The following is a 20,191-nucleotide window of genomic DNA, read 5'->3' as shown; positions in this document are numbered from 1 at the left end:
CTCATGAAAACCCTATTCATAGGGTCACCGTAAGTCAGAATTGACTTGAAGGCAGTACATACACACAAATCTCTTCCTCAAACCTTGTTGTAAATGTATATGTACACAGTTGCAAATACCAATTGTAAGAGGAATTCTACACTTGTAAAAGACCTTACTATCACTCATGCCAAGGACAATGTATTTACAAGAAGATCTGAGGAAGACATTTAATTGAAACAGATTTGTATCTACTAGTGTGCCGTTATTCATGATTACTTCATAGACTTTATTTCTTTTGGACTTGATTGCATTTTGTATCTTTGTTATTATTACTGAGTTCAGTACAGAACCAGAATCAGTAAACCGTTTCTTTTCCACTCAACCCGAGTTAGTGTTATATGGCTTCTCACCTATGGAATACTTTGTATATCCACCGAGGTAACCTACATACCACCTGGTTGACTATAGAATACAAGGGAGATAGACATACCTTAAGAAGAACCCCATTCTTGACCCATCAATTAAACATTTTCAAAGCAATCTCAAACCCTTTTCTCTTAAGTATCTTAATGTATGGAATTCCTGGGCTAAATGCCTGCCCTCCACAATCTCCCTGCTGACACAAACCTCACCTCACCCACTTTTTAATCACTCTGATAGAATCCAGCAATTTGCAAGTTGGGAACCAATCTCACTTTATGCCATAAGAGACTCTTATAAGGATCTGGAACCCCAACTTCAAAAGAATTTGAAAGATGTCCAGTATGGGTGGCTTCAATAACATCAAATACTTCATTTCATAACTGTACCTCAGATTAAGGTCCAAGACACATAACCTTTGACTTCATGTGAAGGGCTGGTGACTTCTCAAACCCACACTGAGAAAGGCATTATATCCAAAATTTATCAAATCCTGGTGTTGATGTTTGGTAAATATGAAGGACTAAGGCATTTGTGGTCGTGTGATTTGGGTGAAGAAATTCCCCCAGATGAGTGGAGGAAAATTTGGGATTTGGTATCCTTTAAAACAATCTCCATTAGGGTAAAGAATTTCCTGAAAGTCTACCATTGCTGGTATATGCACCGCTGCTATACGATTCCTTGTTTACTAAGTAAAATTATTGGCTCTGGCGATAAAAGCTTCTGGTGCAATTGTGGTTCAGTAGGAACTGGCTATCATTTATGGTGGTCCTTCCCAAAGGTTACTACATTCTGTGAAATTTTTTAGAGAGATTGAAAATATTACAGTTCAGGAGATCGTAGCTAATCCTAAATTGGCTGTATTATTCATCTGTGATGACTCCACTCAAACTTTGCAGCATAAAAACTTTATTTAGTTTTTGTTAACTGCCATAAAACACCACAGCAAAATAATGGCTGTCCATGGATGTGAATTTGATCCAGAACTGGTATGCACAAGTTCAGCACCCTGCACTCATGAAAAAACAGACTTGGCAAGTACATGACAGACTCCAGACCAACACTGTAAAATTTTATGAAACATGGTTTATTTTTACTCTGTATGTTACGGCTCATGAACATGGTGTTCACCCCTCTGTGGTTCATAACACTCTTTAGAAAGATATGTTTGGTTATGATGAGTAATTTGCTTCTTATTTCCCGATTAATGGAATATGACCGTCCCTTCTTTCCTTGTTATATCTGTAGTCCTTTGTTATCTGTATAAAAAGAAAATTAATGAAAAGTTATTTTTAAAAAGTTTTATTGATTTTATCTTTCTTTTTAATTATGATGATTTTATGTATATTTGTTTTTAATTATTTATGAATTTTAGCTGTTTTATTTACAGTTTTATTTGTATACCACTTGGAGAGCTCTTTGATCAGGCAGTTTATAAATGTTATAAATAAATAAATAAATAACACTGTTGAATTGGGCGTATTGCTGTGTAGCTGTGTATGCGATTTCAGTCTTAAATGTGCTTAATTCTGATTGGATCATTTGTGTATATACATAGCTGTTAAGTAAAGATGTGCAGGATTATAGTCCATAAGTAAAATCTTTTTGTAATAATAGCACATATTTAAGAATGTAAAGAATTCCAGTCTTGGTCTGAACTATTGAGAACAATAATGTGGAAGTAAGTCTCAAAACATGGCTCAAAAGGGCCATTGTGTTCATTGTTTAAATCACACAGCATCTGAATGTGCCAACATCCTTCCAGTATGCTTAGGCTTCAAATTTTGATAATACAGGCAACCATAAACTTGTTAGAAATGAGATGCAACAATCTAGAAAGGCACTTTCGCAATGTTTTTAAAACCTACTTTAGTTAAACAAGTTTAAAAGACAGTGCTCCAATTTTCTAGGAATACAGTAGGGCCCCGCTTTACAGCGATTCGCTTTACAGTGATTCGCTAATACAGCGGTCTCAATTAGATGCAATTAGACTAAAACCCCAGTCATATGGTGCTTGTTCCACTTTTACAGCGGTTTTCGGGCGTCGTGCACCATTCTATTCAATGGGTTCCGCTTTACAGCGGTTTTCGCTTGACAGCGGGGGTTCGGAACGTAAACCACCGTATGAGTGGGGCCCTACTGTAACATTTTTATATTCACTATAATTAACATTGGTTTGGGGAAAGGCTAATGTCTCTGGGGCTTTTTTGTTTGAAAAAAAAAGACTTTGTGGGGAGGAAAAACACAAGAAAGAGGTTTATAATATTAAGTGTTGTGTGAGGAAAGTGGGTAGAGAGAATTTCCCTCTCATAGCTCTAGAACCTGGGCTTATCCAATGAAATTGATTGGCTGCAGTAGATTGAGGACAGAGCAAATGGGGTACTTCTTCAACCCAGCCTGTAGTCTGTTTATGGAATTTGCTGCCATAAGACATGGCAATTGCTTCAAAGGTGGTTAGGCAAATTCATGGAGGATAGATTCATCAGTGGCTATTAGCTAGGAGGGCTACATGAAACCTAAGAAGTGAAATTCCTCTGAGTAACCATTGCTGGAGAATCAAGCTTGGCCCAAGACATATTGCTGCCTGAGGCAAAGGACAAGATGGTGCCCCCACCCCACCGCATTTCTTTCCCTGTTGTGGTCCTGAGGAGATCACTCCTCCAAAGCTGTGCTTTGCATTGGTGCCAAGTAGCAGCTTCCTCGGGACCTCAGCAAGAGTGGAAAGGGTCAAATCCCCTCTCCCTGACTGATACAATCCTGATCATTATCAGCCCCTTCCCAGCTGTTTTTTTTTTTAATTGCACATTGATTATAAAGGGCAGGGAGCTTTTATGACTTTTTATTATTGTTATTATTTATTTATTTACATGCCGCTTAATTGCCAAGGTGGCTTCTAAGTGGTTTCCCTTCTAAGGCTATGTACGCACTACCAACTTAAAATGCAGCACAGATGGGTGTTTTTCTGCTGCGTTTCAACTTGAATTTGCACAGCTTTGTACACATCTCTACACTTTTTTATGTTTCCACATTGCCCAGCTGTCTGTCCATACCAGGGGGTGGGGCAGGGGCAGGGGCAGGAATGTCTTCACTGAGGTGAATTGCCTGGTTGGCTTTCTCACTCTCCACCAGTCCGCAATTCCTATTGGTGAAGCTTTCATCCCTCCAACTCCACCCCCCTGGAAATCATCGCCAGAGCAGTTGGTCATCTGATCCTATACATCTTTCAGATACAATGGGATACATTCGTACAGAGAGAGAGAGAACTCCCCCCACCTTTTAAAAAGCCAGCAATCTTTTTTTTTCTGGTGAGTGACAGCCAGTGCAATCAATGTGCTCTTTGGGCAAAGAGGGAGGGGTGTCACTGGCAAGAGAGGGGGAGGGAGCTGCTTGTGCATTCTGGGCTCCAAACTGTTCAGACTATCTTCTGCTTGATTCTCTGTTTCCTCTACCTTCCTAAACTCCTGTGTGGAGATTGGTCACAGCTTTGTTTTTCCAGGGGTCAGCACTTTAAATAATCAAGATGAGTGAGAGGAGACAGATCCCCCACCTTTGTTTGCAGAGGCTTTGATGAGCAGAAATGGGCATGGATCTCCACTCCCCCCTCTTGTTTTAAAGCTGGAGTCCTTCACATTTACTTGGAAGTAAGGCCAATTGAAATGAACGAAAGTTAGATTGCAATCCTAATCCATTTACCAGGGAGTAAGCCCCACTGAATTCAATTGGACTTATTCTGAGTAGACACAGTTAGTATTGAAGCCTTAGTTCTGAATCAATAGGAAGGCAAAGGCAGCCAGGTGTGTGATTGGGTGGGAAGTAGGGTGCTCCTCCGCAATACACCCTCCCTTGCAGTGCTGATGTCAGACATGCTGGACCACACCCAGCTGGACAGGGAACTGTTTTCATTGTACACACATATGAGATTCACTACACATTCATTGTGGCTTAAGTTCACAAGTTGGAACGAAGCTGGCTTGGGCGAAATTTTCAGAAGTAGTATTTGAGAGAAACTATGAGATACCTAATGGGTGCAGGTAACACCATGTACACCCGGTTTCAAAAAGCAGGAATGGAAGCCCACTTGAGCCAGAGTAGAGTGTACATAGTCTAATACTAAATAACAATTAAAACATGGTTGGCATCCAGGCCTGACTCCACATACTTGTAGAAAGATGTCCACACACACACACACACACACACACACAGAAATATTTTAATTACTGGCAAATCTGCTGCCTTTCAATGATGCCTCCATTTCTGACACCTGAGATGACTCTTCTCTCTCTAATGGTAGCATTCCATTAACTCCAGACACACACATATTATTCTCTGGCAGAAACTCCCAGTAATGGTTCTGTCATGCAAACGGTTAGTATACAAATTGCTTTGTAATGTGCTCCCCATTCACGTATGAAAAGCATGTTGATGGTTTGCATGGAGGACATACAAGGAGTAACTGCTGGGAAAAATATGGAGGGAGCCCATCACAGCTTCTGGAAATATCCATGCTGTTCTTAACATGTTAAATATAAAGATCTATCAGCCATAAAATATTTCCAATACTGTACATGCATATGATATAAATCAGGGGTGGCTAACATTTCTTGGCTGGAGGGCCACATTCCTCCTTGGCCAATTCTCCATGGGCCCATACGACATGATGGTTGTGGCCACTCCACACTTGCCATCTCTCAGGCTGCATACACACCATACATTTAAAATAAATTATTTCCCTCAAAGAATCCTTGGTACTGCAGTTTATTAAGGGTGCTGAGAATTGTAACTCTGTGAGGGGTAAACTACAGTTCCCAGGATTCTTTGGGGGAAGTCATGTATTTTAAATGTATGGTGTGCATGAAGCCTCACACAAACACCAGCCTCCCTGACCCACTCACTGTCAAATCTACTCTTTTTTTGCCACCGCCACTCAAATTGATGGGGTTTTGAGGAGCTAGGGAAAAATTTACTTGGGAAGAGGCAGGATCAGGCCCCCAGGCTGGAGGTTTCCACTCCTGACATAAATAACAAACTGGAAATAAGCAGCATTTTCCCCCTCCTCCGCCATTGCTAAATCCAAGAAAATCTGAAATATGGTTAGCCAAAATTCAGGCACCTCTCAGTCGCTTTTTGGTTAATCAGCCACTTGAGGAATTCTTGGGTTGCCATCTCATCCAGGAGTTTGTTGTAATCACTGGTGAAAGTGCCATCCGCATGTCTTCTGCCAAGGCCTTCAGCTGTACCAGCTCCTTCTGTGAAACTTAAAGGGGAAAAATGGACAAATAACATCCTTGTAGGTCTGAATAAATATGTCTCCTGTCTAATCCTTAATTTTGCTCAAAGCTTTCCCAGCAGAAGTGTATTGGACGAAGCTTTTATATCTTCTTAATAACCATCCAGCAAAATAACACCTGGAACATGGTTTCCGACCTAGCAAATGGTTTCTTAAAAACAAACAAACATAATCACTAATAAAGGGTAAATGTTTGATGCTGTTCAGCCAAGGCTGAGCTCTTATAAGGTCCCATTGGTTTAATTGGCAAAGATTAAAGCTCAGGCTTATCTCTCCCATCTAAATAAATGGAACTTTAAAGTGCTTACACTGAGCTGCTTCACGCCCAGTACTATTACATCCCAAGTGTTTGCCTGGCCAAATACTATATGCTGCTGCTATTAAGTCCCAACATGCATGACCAAATTCCGTCAGTGGTAATAAATGTCTCTAGTACTGAGCAGAAAGATAAGTGAATCCGTACTTCTTCCAGTAATGAATATTTGCTGGTGGACTCAGGAGAAGGTTCTGCAGCTGTAATCCATGAGTGTGCCATTTTAAGTCAGTTGAACTGATTGGATTGTGCCTTAGAATCATGCACATCACCAGTAAGAGGGAGGGACCTCTACTGCTGATCCGTTAACACCAAGAGAACTTTGTTGCTAAACTCTTAAAAATGTTGATACAGCATTTCAGTATTCTCTGAGAACTGTGTTTCCGGAGGACAAAGCCATTTACCTCATCATAAACAGTAATGTATTTCTATGTGATATGAAGTATGAACACAAATGATTTTTAAATTATTACCCAAGAGAACAACGTAAGTTTATCAGAAACATGTGAGCCAACTTCTCCCATGTGATACAGGAATTACAACGGAATAAATACTTCCTGAGAAGAAAGTTCTGAATTCCTTGCTTATAATTTTAATTGGGTTCAGTAACAGAAGATACAATATCAAACAGAGGGTTACGGTGCCACTCTTAGAAGTAAAATGCAATATAAAAATGTACTTCAGAATTAAATGTCGCCACATCAGAGCCAACTGTTTTCATTCACCATTTTTAAAAAAACTTTTAATCTCTCTAGATTTAATTCCTAAGAAGTTTTTTTGGGGGGGAGGGTAGAAATATCTTGCTATTAGCAACATCAGACAGTACTGGTGGTTTTGCTGAGAATTTGTAACAGGCTGCAGTATTATTTTCCTAAATCTTTTTGATGATGTGTAAGTATATAAACATATGGAGAGAAATCCTGTTCCTGATTAATAGCCCTGAGGGTTCCTTTCAACAGGTACACAAATGGAAAAATGAGAGGAGTGTCGCTTGCCGCGATCCTCACCAAACTTACGTTTTAGATTTGACTGGTAATAAAATCAAAGCAGCAGACTAAATTTTAAAGAACTCTTGAAGCTATGTAACATCTCAGGGCTAATTACACATTAGCGCAAATAGTGCAAAAGGGGAAAAGAGAGGAGGGGTAGATTTTGAGCAGAAAAGGGTCAGGAGAGGCATGTGTGACATTTTCCTACTTGTCATTTCTCTGGTCCAAATCATCCCTCCCAGGACAGGAGCAAAGAAAGGCGTAAATGTCCCATTTCCCTCTCCCAAATTGCTTCTCTGTTTAAAAATCACTGTTTTCCTTTAAACAAAAGCAACCCACTACGTGTATTTGCATGTGACACATAGTTAGCCCCTAGGTTACACGTAACAGAGGACAAAGAGGGATGTATTTCAATTGCCTTCCCACACCCCATCCGCCATGGCTGCTCGTTTTTTCTTTTCTCTTTTGATCCAAGGATTGATATCCAGCAGGCAAATACCATGCCTTTGCTACCATTCATGAAGATATATTTTGGCTATTAATAATAATAAGAATGGGTATCTTCTCTCTAACCCTTACCACAGAGCTGATGTACTGCCCAATCAGGGTTATATAACCAGGTGTTTCAGAAATACCATTATTATTATTATTATTATTATTATTATTATTATTATTATTATTATTATTATTATTATTATTATTATTATTATTATTATTATTGGTTGGCTTTCTTCCTAAATTCCAACATACATCATTATGCTCGACTCTCAGATCTCATTTTATTATCTTTATGGCAATCATCATCATAATCGATTTTGAGGGCATGGCAGTGACATAACACAGTGTCTTTACAGCTGGCAATACAGATTTTGAACATGGGACCGAGGGAGAGGACAGGAAGGAGAGGACCCTGCTCCAAAGAGCTCACAGTCTAAAGGGTACAAAATAAGTACAAATGGAACAAGGCATGTTGACCTTTCAACTGCCAGGCCATGCAGGCAAAAATGTGTAGGGGGCTTGCAGACGCCTGGGAGTGGGGCTTTTTAGAGGAGGGAATGAAGCAACGGAGGCGCTGTTCCAAATGTACAGTCACTGAGAAAAATGAATTGAAGTCAGAAGCAGTGGGTAGAACAGGCCAAAAGCAGCAAAAAGAAAAGGAGGTTGTCACAAGAATGGTGAGAACAGGATGTAGGTGGTTACTGATGGAGTACAGGTTAGCGATGGAGGTGTTGGCAGCCTAATGTTAGGGGATGCTTTCGAGGCAGGGGAGGGGGTAAATGTGCAACGTCTTGCAGAACGAGAGTGGGAAGGCAAAAAGAAACTTTTTTAAAGGGATGGAAAAGATGGTGACAGTGTGATGATGAGTTTAGCAGCAATGTCTTGAAGAGGCTGGGAGGGAGGCAGAGAAAAGAAGGAAAGGCTTGTAGAGGAGGAGTTTGGACAAACTTTGGAAATAAGAAAATGGAAGGGAAAGCAGGGTGCTGGGAACACTGGCAGAAAGCAGGTCAGAATCCTGGAGCAAACGGGGCCAGAGAAATTTGGGTTAACAAACCTGCTGATAAGGGAGTGGACACAAGTCATTTGGACAGAAGTAAGGTGAGGATAGGGAGGCAAGCAGAGTAAAGATGAAAACTACATTGACCTTCTGTGTGACTTGACCTTATGGACAAAGCATGTAACAACACAATCAACTTGCAAAGAACTACATTTTAATTGGCAGTTAGATCATCTCACACCCATGATAACATCTTCAGTTACAAAAGAGGAATGTGACATACAGTCAGAAAGGGGGAGGGAATACATTGTGGTTCCAGTAGGCTTTGATTGGTATAACCCCCCAAAAGCTAAGAAATGTTTAATGATAGTAGCAACAGATGGATTCTTACTCTCTTCCTCGTCCATTCACTAGCCAAGCAATGAAGTCCTTGGCAGCTTGTTCTTCCAGGTAAGAGCTGATGTCACTGGTAAAGGTGCCGTCAGCATGTCTCTCATATTCGGCATGACGCCTGGCGAGTCCATTGCTAAAAGAAGAACAGTTGCCTTAGGACTCAGACTGCCTTCTTGCTCCCAGGAACTCTCCCATCTCTCTCTCTCTCTTTCTCTCAATAGGCAGGGCTGGCCCTATAATGAGGCATGGTGACACATGTGCCTGAGGCGGCAGATTGCATCACCCACTCACTGTAACTGCTGCTGCCACTGCCACTACCACCGCCACTCTCCGCCCACCAGACATGGAGTGCTACTGCTGCTGCAATGAAGCAGCTAGTGGTGCTCCAACAGGGCTCTCTGGGCCCACCACTCCTTAGTGTAAGGCTCTGTGGTTGAGGTGGCTGTGGAGAGCACCTGTACTGTTGCCACAATGGAGGCAGCCGTGGGGCAAGGAGGAGGAGCAGTGGGGTGGTAGCAAGCAGGAAGAGGAACAGGAGGGGAAAGACATGGGGGTCAAAGGAGAAGGAAGGTGGTGGTGACAGATGGCACACTTTGTTTGTTTGTTTGTTAAATTCATATCCTGGCTTTCCCCCCAAAAGAAGCCCATCTCTGTCAATAGATAGATAGATGTGTGAGAGCCAGTGTGGTGTAGTGGTTAAGGTGTTGGACTATGACCTGGGAGACCAGAGTTCGAATCCCCACATAGCCATGAAGCTCACTGGGTGACCTTGGGCCAGTCACTGCCTCTCAGCCTCATGAAAACCCTATTCATAGGGTCACCATAAGTCGGAATCGACTTGAAGGCAGTACGTACAGATAGATGTGCTAGGTCAACATGCCATCACATTCTAGCATGACCAAGAAATGGAAACAGGATCTAGTCCAGGGGCAATGCAGATTGGACCAGATGATCTTCAATGGCTAGAGATGTAAGCATCTCCAGAGGGAAGGAGAAGGTTTAGTCCACACCTGAACCCAGAGCAGGGCCTAGAGAGAGGGGGGGGACAGGGGATGGTTAGGCCAGACTCAGTTATGTCCCTTGAAAAAAAATGGGATGATTTCATGCGACTGCTTTCCAAAGTGCTAACTTGCACATGGATTCAGCCAGTCTACATTCTCAGCAAGGTAGTTTGGTTGTCAAAACTAGCATGAAGATTATTTGACTGGCAGAACTCTCTCTGATCCCAGGCATGAAGGAGGCAGATTCACTACAGGGAAAGAGCTAGTCTTCAAAGGAGAAACCCCCAAATAAATGATTCTAGTGTGAGCCCATTTTAGATCTCAGTAAACAAGAGATCTGTACTCTTTTTTTCTGACTCAACCAAATCTAGCATTGGGGTGGGCAGATTTGTCATGTGTCCCCCAAGCGATTGCTGACATCACAACAGTGAGATCAGCACTTGTGACTGATTGTAAACTCTTGCTTAGGCTAGTTTATAGCATCTGTAAACAGTTGTCCACAAGAATACATATATATCCATACGACACACAGCACTGGTATGGAGATGTTTCACTTCATGAGGAATTAGGATATGCTTATTAGTTCTTCACGTTACAATGGTAGTGAAAACAACTTACATGGAAGTGCTTCCGCACACCAAATCTAACATATAAACCTTTTTGCCACCCACTACCTTTGCTAAAAGCTGGGTTCCATCCCCCCAACCCCAAAATACCTTCAGCCTAGTCAAAGGTGTCAAAGATTCTATTCACCTGGACACCTCTTTTCATTCTACAATTGACAGGCATGGGGGCAGACAGCATCACTCAGGGAGATGAACTGAATCAGTGGCTGCCTCTAGTGTAAACCATCCCTCTGAGAATTCTTTCCCAAGACACTACAAATGTAATGTGTACATGTGTTCCATCTTCCTGATGCTATACCTGATTCATACAGAATCTCCTTTTGCTATTCCCCCCCCTTGTTTCAGATTTCCATAAATGTATTGCAAATATATTTCTGTCTGTTTGGAAGTTCATGCTGTAACATCATAGAATGATTCCCTATATGCATATTATTTTTGTTCAGTTTAGCAGTGGAATACAGGATCCAGTTTCACTTTCCCTGCCAAACATTTGTTTTAAATCCCTTCCTTTCTCTCAGTTTGTGTATGTCATCACTGACATTATGCTTAATAATATTTTTGTTAGTTTCATGAGTTTAATCTCTACATAGCATAGTATTCTTTTTCTTATAAGAATATGCATTGCTACAAAGCATCAAAAAACACGTACACAGTTCTAACACAAAAGATAATAATACATGCAACTAAATAAAAAAAATTAAAAAATCAACAATAAGAGCTGACAAATATATAGATATATATACACACATACAGCAAATATAAAATCAAAGTAAGAAGACAACAGTAAATCTTCCACAAATATACAATTCATCACACATGAACAAACAAATATTAATTGAAATAATCAGGGGATCATAATATAATTAATCAACAATTCAAGTATAAAAAATTAAATCAGTCAGCCTATAATATCCCTCCATCAAGGTGCAGGTGTTGATGGAGGAAGCCAATCATGTTCTTTGACCGAAATACATTTAATAAAATGAAACCATTTCATATAGAACATATTTTTGTTCCTTTGGTTTATTTCTTTCCCTCAATGGATAGATAAGTTTTTCCATAAGGGCCAATCTGAGAGTACCACTCCTCCATGAGATTAGCTGTTATTAATTTCTAATTTCGGGCTATCACCATATGGACCATGATAAAAAAGGAAATCAATAGATCCTTTTTTTCCCCTATCATCAAAAATGGACAACATATGGTATTCTGAGAAACACTTCCCTTTGGCGATAAACTCTGTTTTCCTGTAAACCTGCATAAAACTTGTTAACTAAGGACTACTTCACACATCGTATGTATATAAGTACACATAACATGCATTACATCTAGAAATAGAAATGCGATGTATGCACCTGGCAAACAGACGCATTTCACAGGTACAGGTGTCAGAAAGCTGTGAGTGGCTATCATGTGCCCACTTAGTATTGTTCCACGGATTACAGATCTGCCTCCATGTGATGTGTGAAGGAGACAACATATCATGATCAGTCGAGATAACATAATTCTAAGTGCAGGTGTGGATGGTTCTAACGACATGTGTGCCCACAATGCCGAGAGCACAGCTAGCCGTGATACTACATCTGCAAGTTGCAATGAGTTTATACTTGGTTTTACCTGCCTACACTTGAATTCAATTCATTATAATTCAATTCAGTGGTTCCCAACCTTTATGAGCACGGGACCCCTTTATAAGCTGAAAAAAAATTGTGACCCCCCCTCCCCCTAGGGAGGCAGGCTGGCTGCCAAGAAGGAAGGGGGAAAGCAGCCTTTCTTTGCAGGCTTGCTTCTTTTTGCTTCACAAAAAGCCCTCTCCTCTCATTCTAAGTAAGGGTGTTGTCAGTAGCGGCAGTGCAAGGAGACAGGAATCAGTGATAGTAACCCCCTCTTCTTCCTGGTAGCTCCACCCTCAGCCTCCTTTGGCATCTGCCATGTATTTTATAGGCAGATGCCTGCCTTTAGTGCACCTGAAAGACACTGTGGCACTTCAGGAAAAGGCCTCCCCTCCCATTTGGAGCAAGGGGGAGGTATCATCTGCAGCAGCAGCGGAAAGCAGACAGTGTAGAGGGAGTGAAGACTTTAAAAAATAATAATAAATAATTCATTTCTTTACTGTTCACGGTCCCCTCTGGATTACTTCGCGGCCCCCTGGGGGTCCCAGCCCTCAGGTTGGGAACCACTGGTCTAACTTAAGCTATTACCCTAAGCCCACTTATTTGGATGTAACCATCATTGCAATGAATGGGACTCCCCCCTCCCAAAAGCAAGTTGCTCCCAGCCCAGTATATTATAAATATACATGCACGCATAACTCTACTGCATACACAAAAGCTGTAAGGTAGGGGCACATTCCGCAACCAGGGATGTGCCCCGGAAGGAGAGACACAGCTCTGTGGTAGATTGGATTTGCACGCAAAAGGACCCAAGTTCAGTCTCCAACATTACCAGATAAAAAGGATCAGGTAGCAGCCTGTTGGAAAGACCTCGCTACCTAAGGCACTGGAGAGCCACTGCCATTCACTACTGGTCTACATGATTCTATAAGGCCTTGTCATATGTGCACATTATGTTTCTACACTGCCATATACCTACGTCACCTCTGACAACCAACCACCTGTTGGGAGGGTTTTTTCCAGGCAGTACCCCTTTTCTCCCATCAGATGGTCAGATCAGCATTGTCAGAGTTGGCAAGGGTGTGCAGCAGCATCCACACATCACAAGGGCCAGTACTTTTAGGAATCTGCAAATGTATGCAGAGGTGAGAGGCCAACCCTTCTCAAACTATAAAAAAAAAATGAGGGGGCACTTCCAGACTGTCACTATTTGGGGGTGACATTCAGTCACATACTGGTAAATTCTAGATGTGCAATTATAGTTGATTGGAAGGTCTTGCACTACAAGCCTTTGCTTCCCCCAAAGATCAGACTTTTTGCGATAAGGAAAGTGATGGGAAATGCACAGGCAAGTGTAAGATAACACTTGCTTTGACACAATGTCATCTAACCTTCCCTCAGACAAGTCAGAATGGATGCTCATTAAATAGCCAACACCATCTAATCTCCCTCCAGACAAGCCAGAATGAATGCTCAAATAGAGGCTAACTGGGACCATCCCTAGTCAAATTGGCTTAGGATATATTTTTTACATTCCCTGTATTATAAAATCTAAATTCACTTAAAATACCTTGAGAGCCGGTCCAGGAGGTTTTCTTTCTCTCTCTCTTCCAGTCCTTGTTGTCTGTGGCACGGGTCCATAAGTATTAGGTTATTAAAAGTACATTTGCACAGACAGAAAAACAAAATTCCATTTCACATTAGTTAAACATTACATCTTGCATGGCACTGAAATGTTAGGACAAGAATCATATGCACTCCATGACTTCTATTTAATTCTATAGAGACTATAGACCTTATTGCCTTTTATTAGGGACATAATTCACATACGTAATACACCTGATCAATCAACCAATAGATCCAGTAGCGAATGTTCAATTATGCTTGGAGTTTTATAATGTGAATTCTAGAGAGAAGTAATAGTACATTTTTTCTCTTGATGCACACTTTTATTTTTATACTGAAACAAGTATTCAAACAAAATGCCACAACTGACACATTCCCCATATTCCAAAATAGGTTTAAAAGAAAAAAAAAACAACTAATCATTTCGTGACTGAATAAAAATTTGTTTCCTGGTTCAAGTACACATAACATGCTATGCAACTGTTCAGTTGCTCCTAACTCATTACTCAGTTATTCATTGTTTCACAATTATGCTAAAAACTAAAAAAAAAAAAGTAATCATGGTAGCTTTGAATTAGGGGCTGGTTAAAGACCAAGAGCCAATTCACATAACCACACAAGCTCTCAGTCAATCTCCATCCCAGCCTTGTAGTGATCAAGCTATGGGTAGACTGGTGGTTTGAATTGTTGGTTGTGATCACAGGCTACAGTTTTGCTTGCAACTGCTTGGAAAGGTTTGTGGTGTGGGAAGAAATAGGGTGGCTTTTGTTTGTGGCCAATGTTTTGGTTGATCTGTTTTCTATTAGCTTGGAATGCTGCAAGGTAGGGGAGAAAAGAAGACCTCCGTGAGCAGAGTGGTTCTGTGAATCAACACAGTTTTTATCCTAGAATTGTTCATGCAGTGTGTTATTTCATTAATCTTTTGTCCATTCACTTAGGCTTTAGGTCTAAGGACATGTACTAAGCAGCCCCACTCAACTCAGAGGGGACTACTTCCATGTAAAATATGTTGAGGAACAGGCTATGAGCTAGTTCTTTATTTTGTATTGAGCATGATCCTGACCCTGCCAAATGCACATGGAAGCCCAAGGTTCGAGTTCGCCCATGCACACCAAAAGCCAGCTTAGGCCAATGGATGTACATTTGCACTGACCAAATGTCACCGAGTCATAGCTGTGTCATGCTCTGCATGGTCTAGCATTGCCTGGCAAAGACAGCACCACCATCAATACCTGGACATTTGATACACCAGCCCTCATGTGCAGTTTTCTCCTATTTGTAGGAGAAGTAAGTTTTCACTTACAGGGAGTTTCATGGGGTAAAGCCCAACAAGCCTAAACCAGCCTTCCCCTATTTAGTGCCCTCCAGGGACTTTGGGATCACAAATCCTCATCAGCCCAGCACATCCAATGGGGAAGGCTGGCCTAAATTGATGGGCTGTGGTCTGTTCAGAAGGTACATTTGCATGGGCACTGCCAATTACCCATAACCAATAGAGAGTTGGGAAGTTCTCATTTACATACTGGGAGGTTTTAGGGTAATGGGTGGAAAGGGTGTCCACAGAGACCTCAGCCACAAAGACAACCTCACTCTGAAGGGACCCCTTTCCTGGCAGATATGTGCTTCCCTGCACATAACATAGAGGGGCAGGATCATGCTTACTGAGATTATTTGGGACTTTCACATATTTATCAAATAGTTATCCAATATCATCTGATTAAGGCATTATTCAGCAGGCTCATGGGGCAACAATAGTGATTGTTGAAGTTGACACAAAACCCCAAAGAAACAAAAACAACATCACACGTGACAGTGAAGTAACAATGGGCAACAAAGTATTTGGACAGTGAAGAACCAAATTCTGATGTGTGTGAGAGACAGCAAAGTACCAAATTACTTTGACTGTCAGCATCTGAATTGGTGAATGATACAAATATAAAGTTGTGAAGGACAAATAAGAGGGTGAGAAAAAAAGGAAACAAACTCACAAATGCTGTTCATTTATTTCAGGAGTTTCAAACAGTGCATTGCTTTCCATTATAGAGTTTTTCTTGGTGGCAGTGGTTTTCCAAGCTAGATTCCAGGGAAGCCTGGTGTTCCTTGGAGGTTTAGCTGGGTGTCCTCAATCCAAAGGTCAGTAATCAGTAGATAAATTGCCCTGAAATACAGCTTGCCCACCACTATCAATGTCCCATTGGAAATTGCAGGTGCAGGGGAATGTTGGGTGTGTTCTGGGTCACAATGTCAGTTCACACAGGGCCCCACTGAGACTACATCACCTTGGGTGATGCCTACGTGAACTGAGAGGGTGCTCTAGAACATTTTTCAGGAATCTTCTTCAAAAGCAATCAGAATGCCACGGCAGATGAACAGGAGTTCTTCAGTTGACAAATCAGCAAAGTAAGGATTCCCTGAAGGTAGGAAGTTGCTTTACTGTATTACTGTACTATGGTCGGGATCCACAGCAAAGCAAGTCTTTTCCGTGCACTTGCAGCTAGTGCAAAGTGAAACCTTGCAGAGAGAACATCCAACTGCATCCATTGAATTTCTTCTGTGAGAAAGCTTGTTTCATGTAGATAGCTGTGCACAGAGCTCATGCTTAAGGATTTGCACATCTGCATGCAGAACTGCACGAGTGGCATTTCTTTTTTCTTCTGGGAGGGACCATAGCTTAGTGCTAAAGCACATGCTTTGTGTACAGAAAGCCCCTGGTTCAATCCCTTGTATCTCCAGTTAACTACAAAGGTCAGATGGCAGATAACGAGAAAAACCTGCTTAAGAGCTTGGAGAACAACTGGCAGTCAGAGTAGATAATATTGGGCTAGATGGGTCTGACCTGGTATAAGGCAGTTTACTTTTCTGGGGGAAGATTCCATTTCTGTCTCTCCAGGGAAGTAGGGCTAGGAAAAACCCGTCTGAAACTCTGGGGACCTGCTCCCAGTCGGCGTAGGCAATGGCCTGACTTGGCATAAAGCATCTTCCTTCGTTCTGGATCCCTTCCTAAATGCTGCAATGCATTCCAGTACTAATGGGTGAGATATACTTTGCTCTGCTATAGAAGACTATGTAGGTTGTGTTTCCATCATATTATTTTATTTGAAGCCACTTGCCAGATATTTTCCTGATCCTACATGTGATACATGTACCTTCCAAATAAGGCTGTTTAAAAAATAATTGCATTTCATGAGCTTACAATTTTGCCATTCTTCTGATAAGACTATTATAGATTTGTTTTTCAAAGGTCCCTATCATCTGATGTCTGAAAGTGTGCATATGTGTGCGGATGTCTGGTGTGTGTGTTTTTAAACTACTTTAAAATAAAGCTGATATTCCAATTTACAGGTCTTATTTCATGATATATTGTAAATCTTATATGAATCTATGAAACTGAACATATATAAATGTAAATGAAACTGAAATCTGTTAAGTAGTAGGTGCTTGAGGCTGCACTCCTATACCCTCTTATATGGGAATAGGATTCATGGGACGTATTTCTGTGAAGACATGTATAGGACTGACAGGTAAGAGGCACTGATTTCAATGGGGCTTTGGCGTGCATATCTATGCACTATATTATAGCCATAGGGAACAATCTACTGAGAAATTCTCCAACGCAAGTCCAATTGAAAACAAGTGGTACAATAAGGACTTCAATATGGTTTAAAACTAATCCCAAAACAGTTAAAAATTGTAACTACTTTTGAGACAAAACTGGAATTCGAATGAATAGATCTTATTTTGTTAGTTTTTTTTTTTTTTTTAAACTACAAATTATTTGAGCTGATGTACTTGTATTATGATCATGGTGTACCAGCAATGTAGTGGTCATAAGAATGTAAGAAGAGCCTGCTGGATCAGGCCAATGGCCCACCTAGTTCAGCATCCTGTTCTCACAGTGGCCAACCAGTTGCCCATGGGAAGCAGGACCTGAGTGCAAGAGCACTCTCCACTCCTGTGGTTTCCAGCAACTGGTATTCGGAAGCATATTGTCTCCAACTATGGAGGCAGAGAGTAGTCATCATGGCTAGTAGATGTTGAAAACTTTATCCGTGAATTTGTCTAACCCTCTTTTAAAGCCATCCAGGATGGTAGCCATCACTACCTCCTGTGGGAGCGAATTTCACATTTAATTGGAAGCAACAAATGGGTGCTAGTACAATATTATTGTGCTGCTAGCATGATTCTGAAGATATGAGTTGCTACTACAGCCACAATCATGTGTGTTTAAGAAATCCCACAAGTTTCAATGGAATTAATAATGTGAATAACCATGTGCTGGTTTGTAGCCAGAGAATATAAAGCACTCAGAAGTTCTCCAGTGTTAAGTCCTATTGATCGAATGGGAGTTGCTCAAGTGCACAGTGGTCACTGTTCCACAATTCCCAATCATTTCAGTGGGATTTGCATGACAAAACATCTCATTGGATTGGACCATTAGGGTTACTCAGCTAACACCTGTTGGAGAAATGTTACAATGAGATTTACCTAGAATTTATATTTCAGGGTCCTGAAGAGTGGGCGAGTGACACAACTGTGGCAAAGCGATGACACTGAGTTCTTCGCGAAAAGATGCCTTTGTTACAGATACAAGCAATGCTATTTGTCCCAAGCTTTCAGGTGTAAATCAGGATGGACGGCTGTAAATCAGGATGGATGGACAGACAGGTGGATGGATGAATGAACAGATGAATGAACAAATGGACAGATGGATGAATATTAAGCTCTTAGGATCGGTTCAAGCTCTACATTTTTAGTTGGATGAAGGTATCCGTTCATCATGCCTTCTCCTGGGTTTATATGATACCAGGTACTCTAGTTTAACATTTTTTCCATGTGGCAACTTACAAGAGGGTGGGGGTGGGGGTGTCCATTTTGCTTACCCGCTTCTTTTAGTGTTCATTAACCACTCTACAAAATCTTGAGCTCGTCTCGTGTCCAAGTACTTGCTGTAATCGCTGGTGAATGTACCTTGTGAATGACGTTTCACTTGATTCAGCTGTCTAGAGTCATCTAATGGTTCAGCCTGGGAAGCTTTGAATGATCTATAAGTGTGGTTTGTAACAAATTAATTGTACTGAAGATTGCACATTTTGAAAGGTGCTGTACCACGTATTGACCTCCTTATAAGATACACATCTATGTATTCAAAAATAACTGCTGCTAAGAAAGGATCATTAGTTGTATAATAACTGTTTGGTAATAGGAGAAATGGATTCTGTGTAGACAAAACAACAACCAAAAGCACTACTAGTTGAATTAGCAACTTTTAAAGCCATACTGCTGGTTTATCCAATGTTCAATGGGAGAAAAAAAATTTGGTGTTAGTATCTTAAGGGGGTTTCCTTGCCAGCTTGCCCTCTGTTACATAGTCCATATTTGGGTTATTACTGCATTAAAAGTTTGCTCTCCGGTGTTTACCTGGATTTCTCTTCTGTTTCCTGAAGGGGACTTTGCCAGCTGCTTTGTGCAATCATTAAAAGCAACCCAGCCACAAAGTACATGTTCTTCATTTTCGTCACCTGTGGGACAGGGATGAAGGAAAAATAGTCATTGCAGTCTAGTTTGGCTCCATTCATACATGCCGGGGGATCTCTCTTGTGATCTGATCCTAAGGCCCTTAAAGATTATTCAAGCATAATACTGTCATGTGGAAACCACCACGAAAGGTTCTGTGTGTCATAGGAACCAACTAACATAGGAACATGGAAAGCAGCCTCATACCAGGTTGGGTTATTTGCTCCTCTAACCCAGAACTACTCTGACTGACAGCGGTTCCCAGGGTCTCAGGTGGAGGTCTCTCCCACCACTTGCTACCTGACCTTTTTTCACTGGAGATGCCAGAGATTTAAACTGGGACTGTTTGCATGCTACGCACATGATCATACCTTTTGCAGGAAAGCTAAGCATATGAACAAGCTCCATATTCTTCATATGTGGAATCCTAGTGGCTGTCAGCTCAAGCATGAAGTCTTCCTTTCCTACTAGTTGAGACCACATGGCTAGTGGATTTCACTTATTACAGCCCTGTTCGGGTGTTGACATGCAGGTACAATTTTTGACAGCTTTCATCATGGCAGTGTAATGGATGACTATGACTCTCACTTGGAGTTAGGGATGGAGGAGAAATTCAGTTCAGTTCATATTTAAAGTTGAATCTATCAAATTAACACTTTCCAAAACAATATGAGAACCAAAACACAGCCATCCTTCAAAATTCACTTATCCAAATTTCATGTTGTAGTTCTCCCACCAATGTTTACAAAAATGCATATATTAGAGGAAACTGTGCATAAAAACGAATGTGTTTGTGAAGGTATACAAACATACATTATATCAGGATAAAATACTTTCAAATATGTACATTAGTAAAAACTGCATACAAAAATGTATTTATTAGGAGAAATCTGCACTAAAATGCTGAAGAATTTTCATGAGGGTTGTGGGGA

At 41.1% G+C, this 20,191-nt stretch overlaps 1 protein-coding gene across 1 annotated transcript; it reads right to left on the bottom strand.

The window, feature by feature from the left end:
- Positions 1-1,517: 1,517 nt before the first annotated feature.
- On the bottom strand, positions 1,518-19,255 carry GCG (glucagon). Its single transcript, XM_061612936.1, has 5 exons — positions 19,164-19,255; positions 18,626-18,787; positions 8,878-9,012; positions 5,513-5,656; positions 1,518-1,661 (listed from the first exon to the last, which is right to left on the bottom strand). The coding sequence occupies exons 1-5, from the start codon at positions 19,253-19,255 to the stop codon at positions 1,658-1,660; spliced, it is 537 nt and encodes a 178-aa protein (XP_061468920.1). The 3' UTR covers positions 1,518-1,657.
- Between the last annotated feature and the right edge of the window lie 936 nt (positions 19,256-20,191).

The sequence above is a fragment of the Rhineura floridana genome, chromosome 2 (genome assembly GCF_030035675.1).
Source record: "Rhineura floridana isolate rRhiFlo1 chromosome 2, rRhiFlo1.hap2, whole genome shotgun sequence".
NCBI classification, from domain to species: domain Eukaryota; kingdom Metazoa; phylum Chordata; class Lepidosauria; order Squamata; family Rhineuridae; genus Rhineura; species Rhineura floridana.
The sequence above is the reverse complement of the archived record's forward strand: the minus strand, read 5'-3'. Positions and strand labels throughout refer to the sequence as shown.

Bases quoted from the DNA above. Each gene is read 5' to 3' on its own strand.
- GCG (XM_061612936.1), bottom strand. From the start codon at position 19,255: ATGAAGAACATGTACTTTGTGGCTGGGTTGCTTTTAATGATTGCACAA. The intron at 18,788-19,163 runs GTAAACACCGGA...CCACACTTATAG, and splicing joins GAAACAGAAGAGAAATCCAG to ATCATTCAAAGCTTCCCAGG. The intron at 5,657-8,877 runs GTAAGAATCCAT...TTCCCCTTTAAG, and splicing joins GTGAATGGACGAGGAAGAGA to TTTCACAGAAGGAGCTGGTA.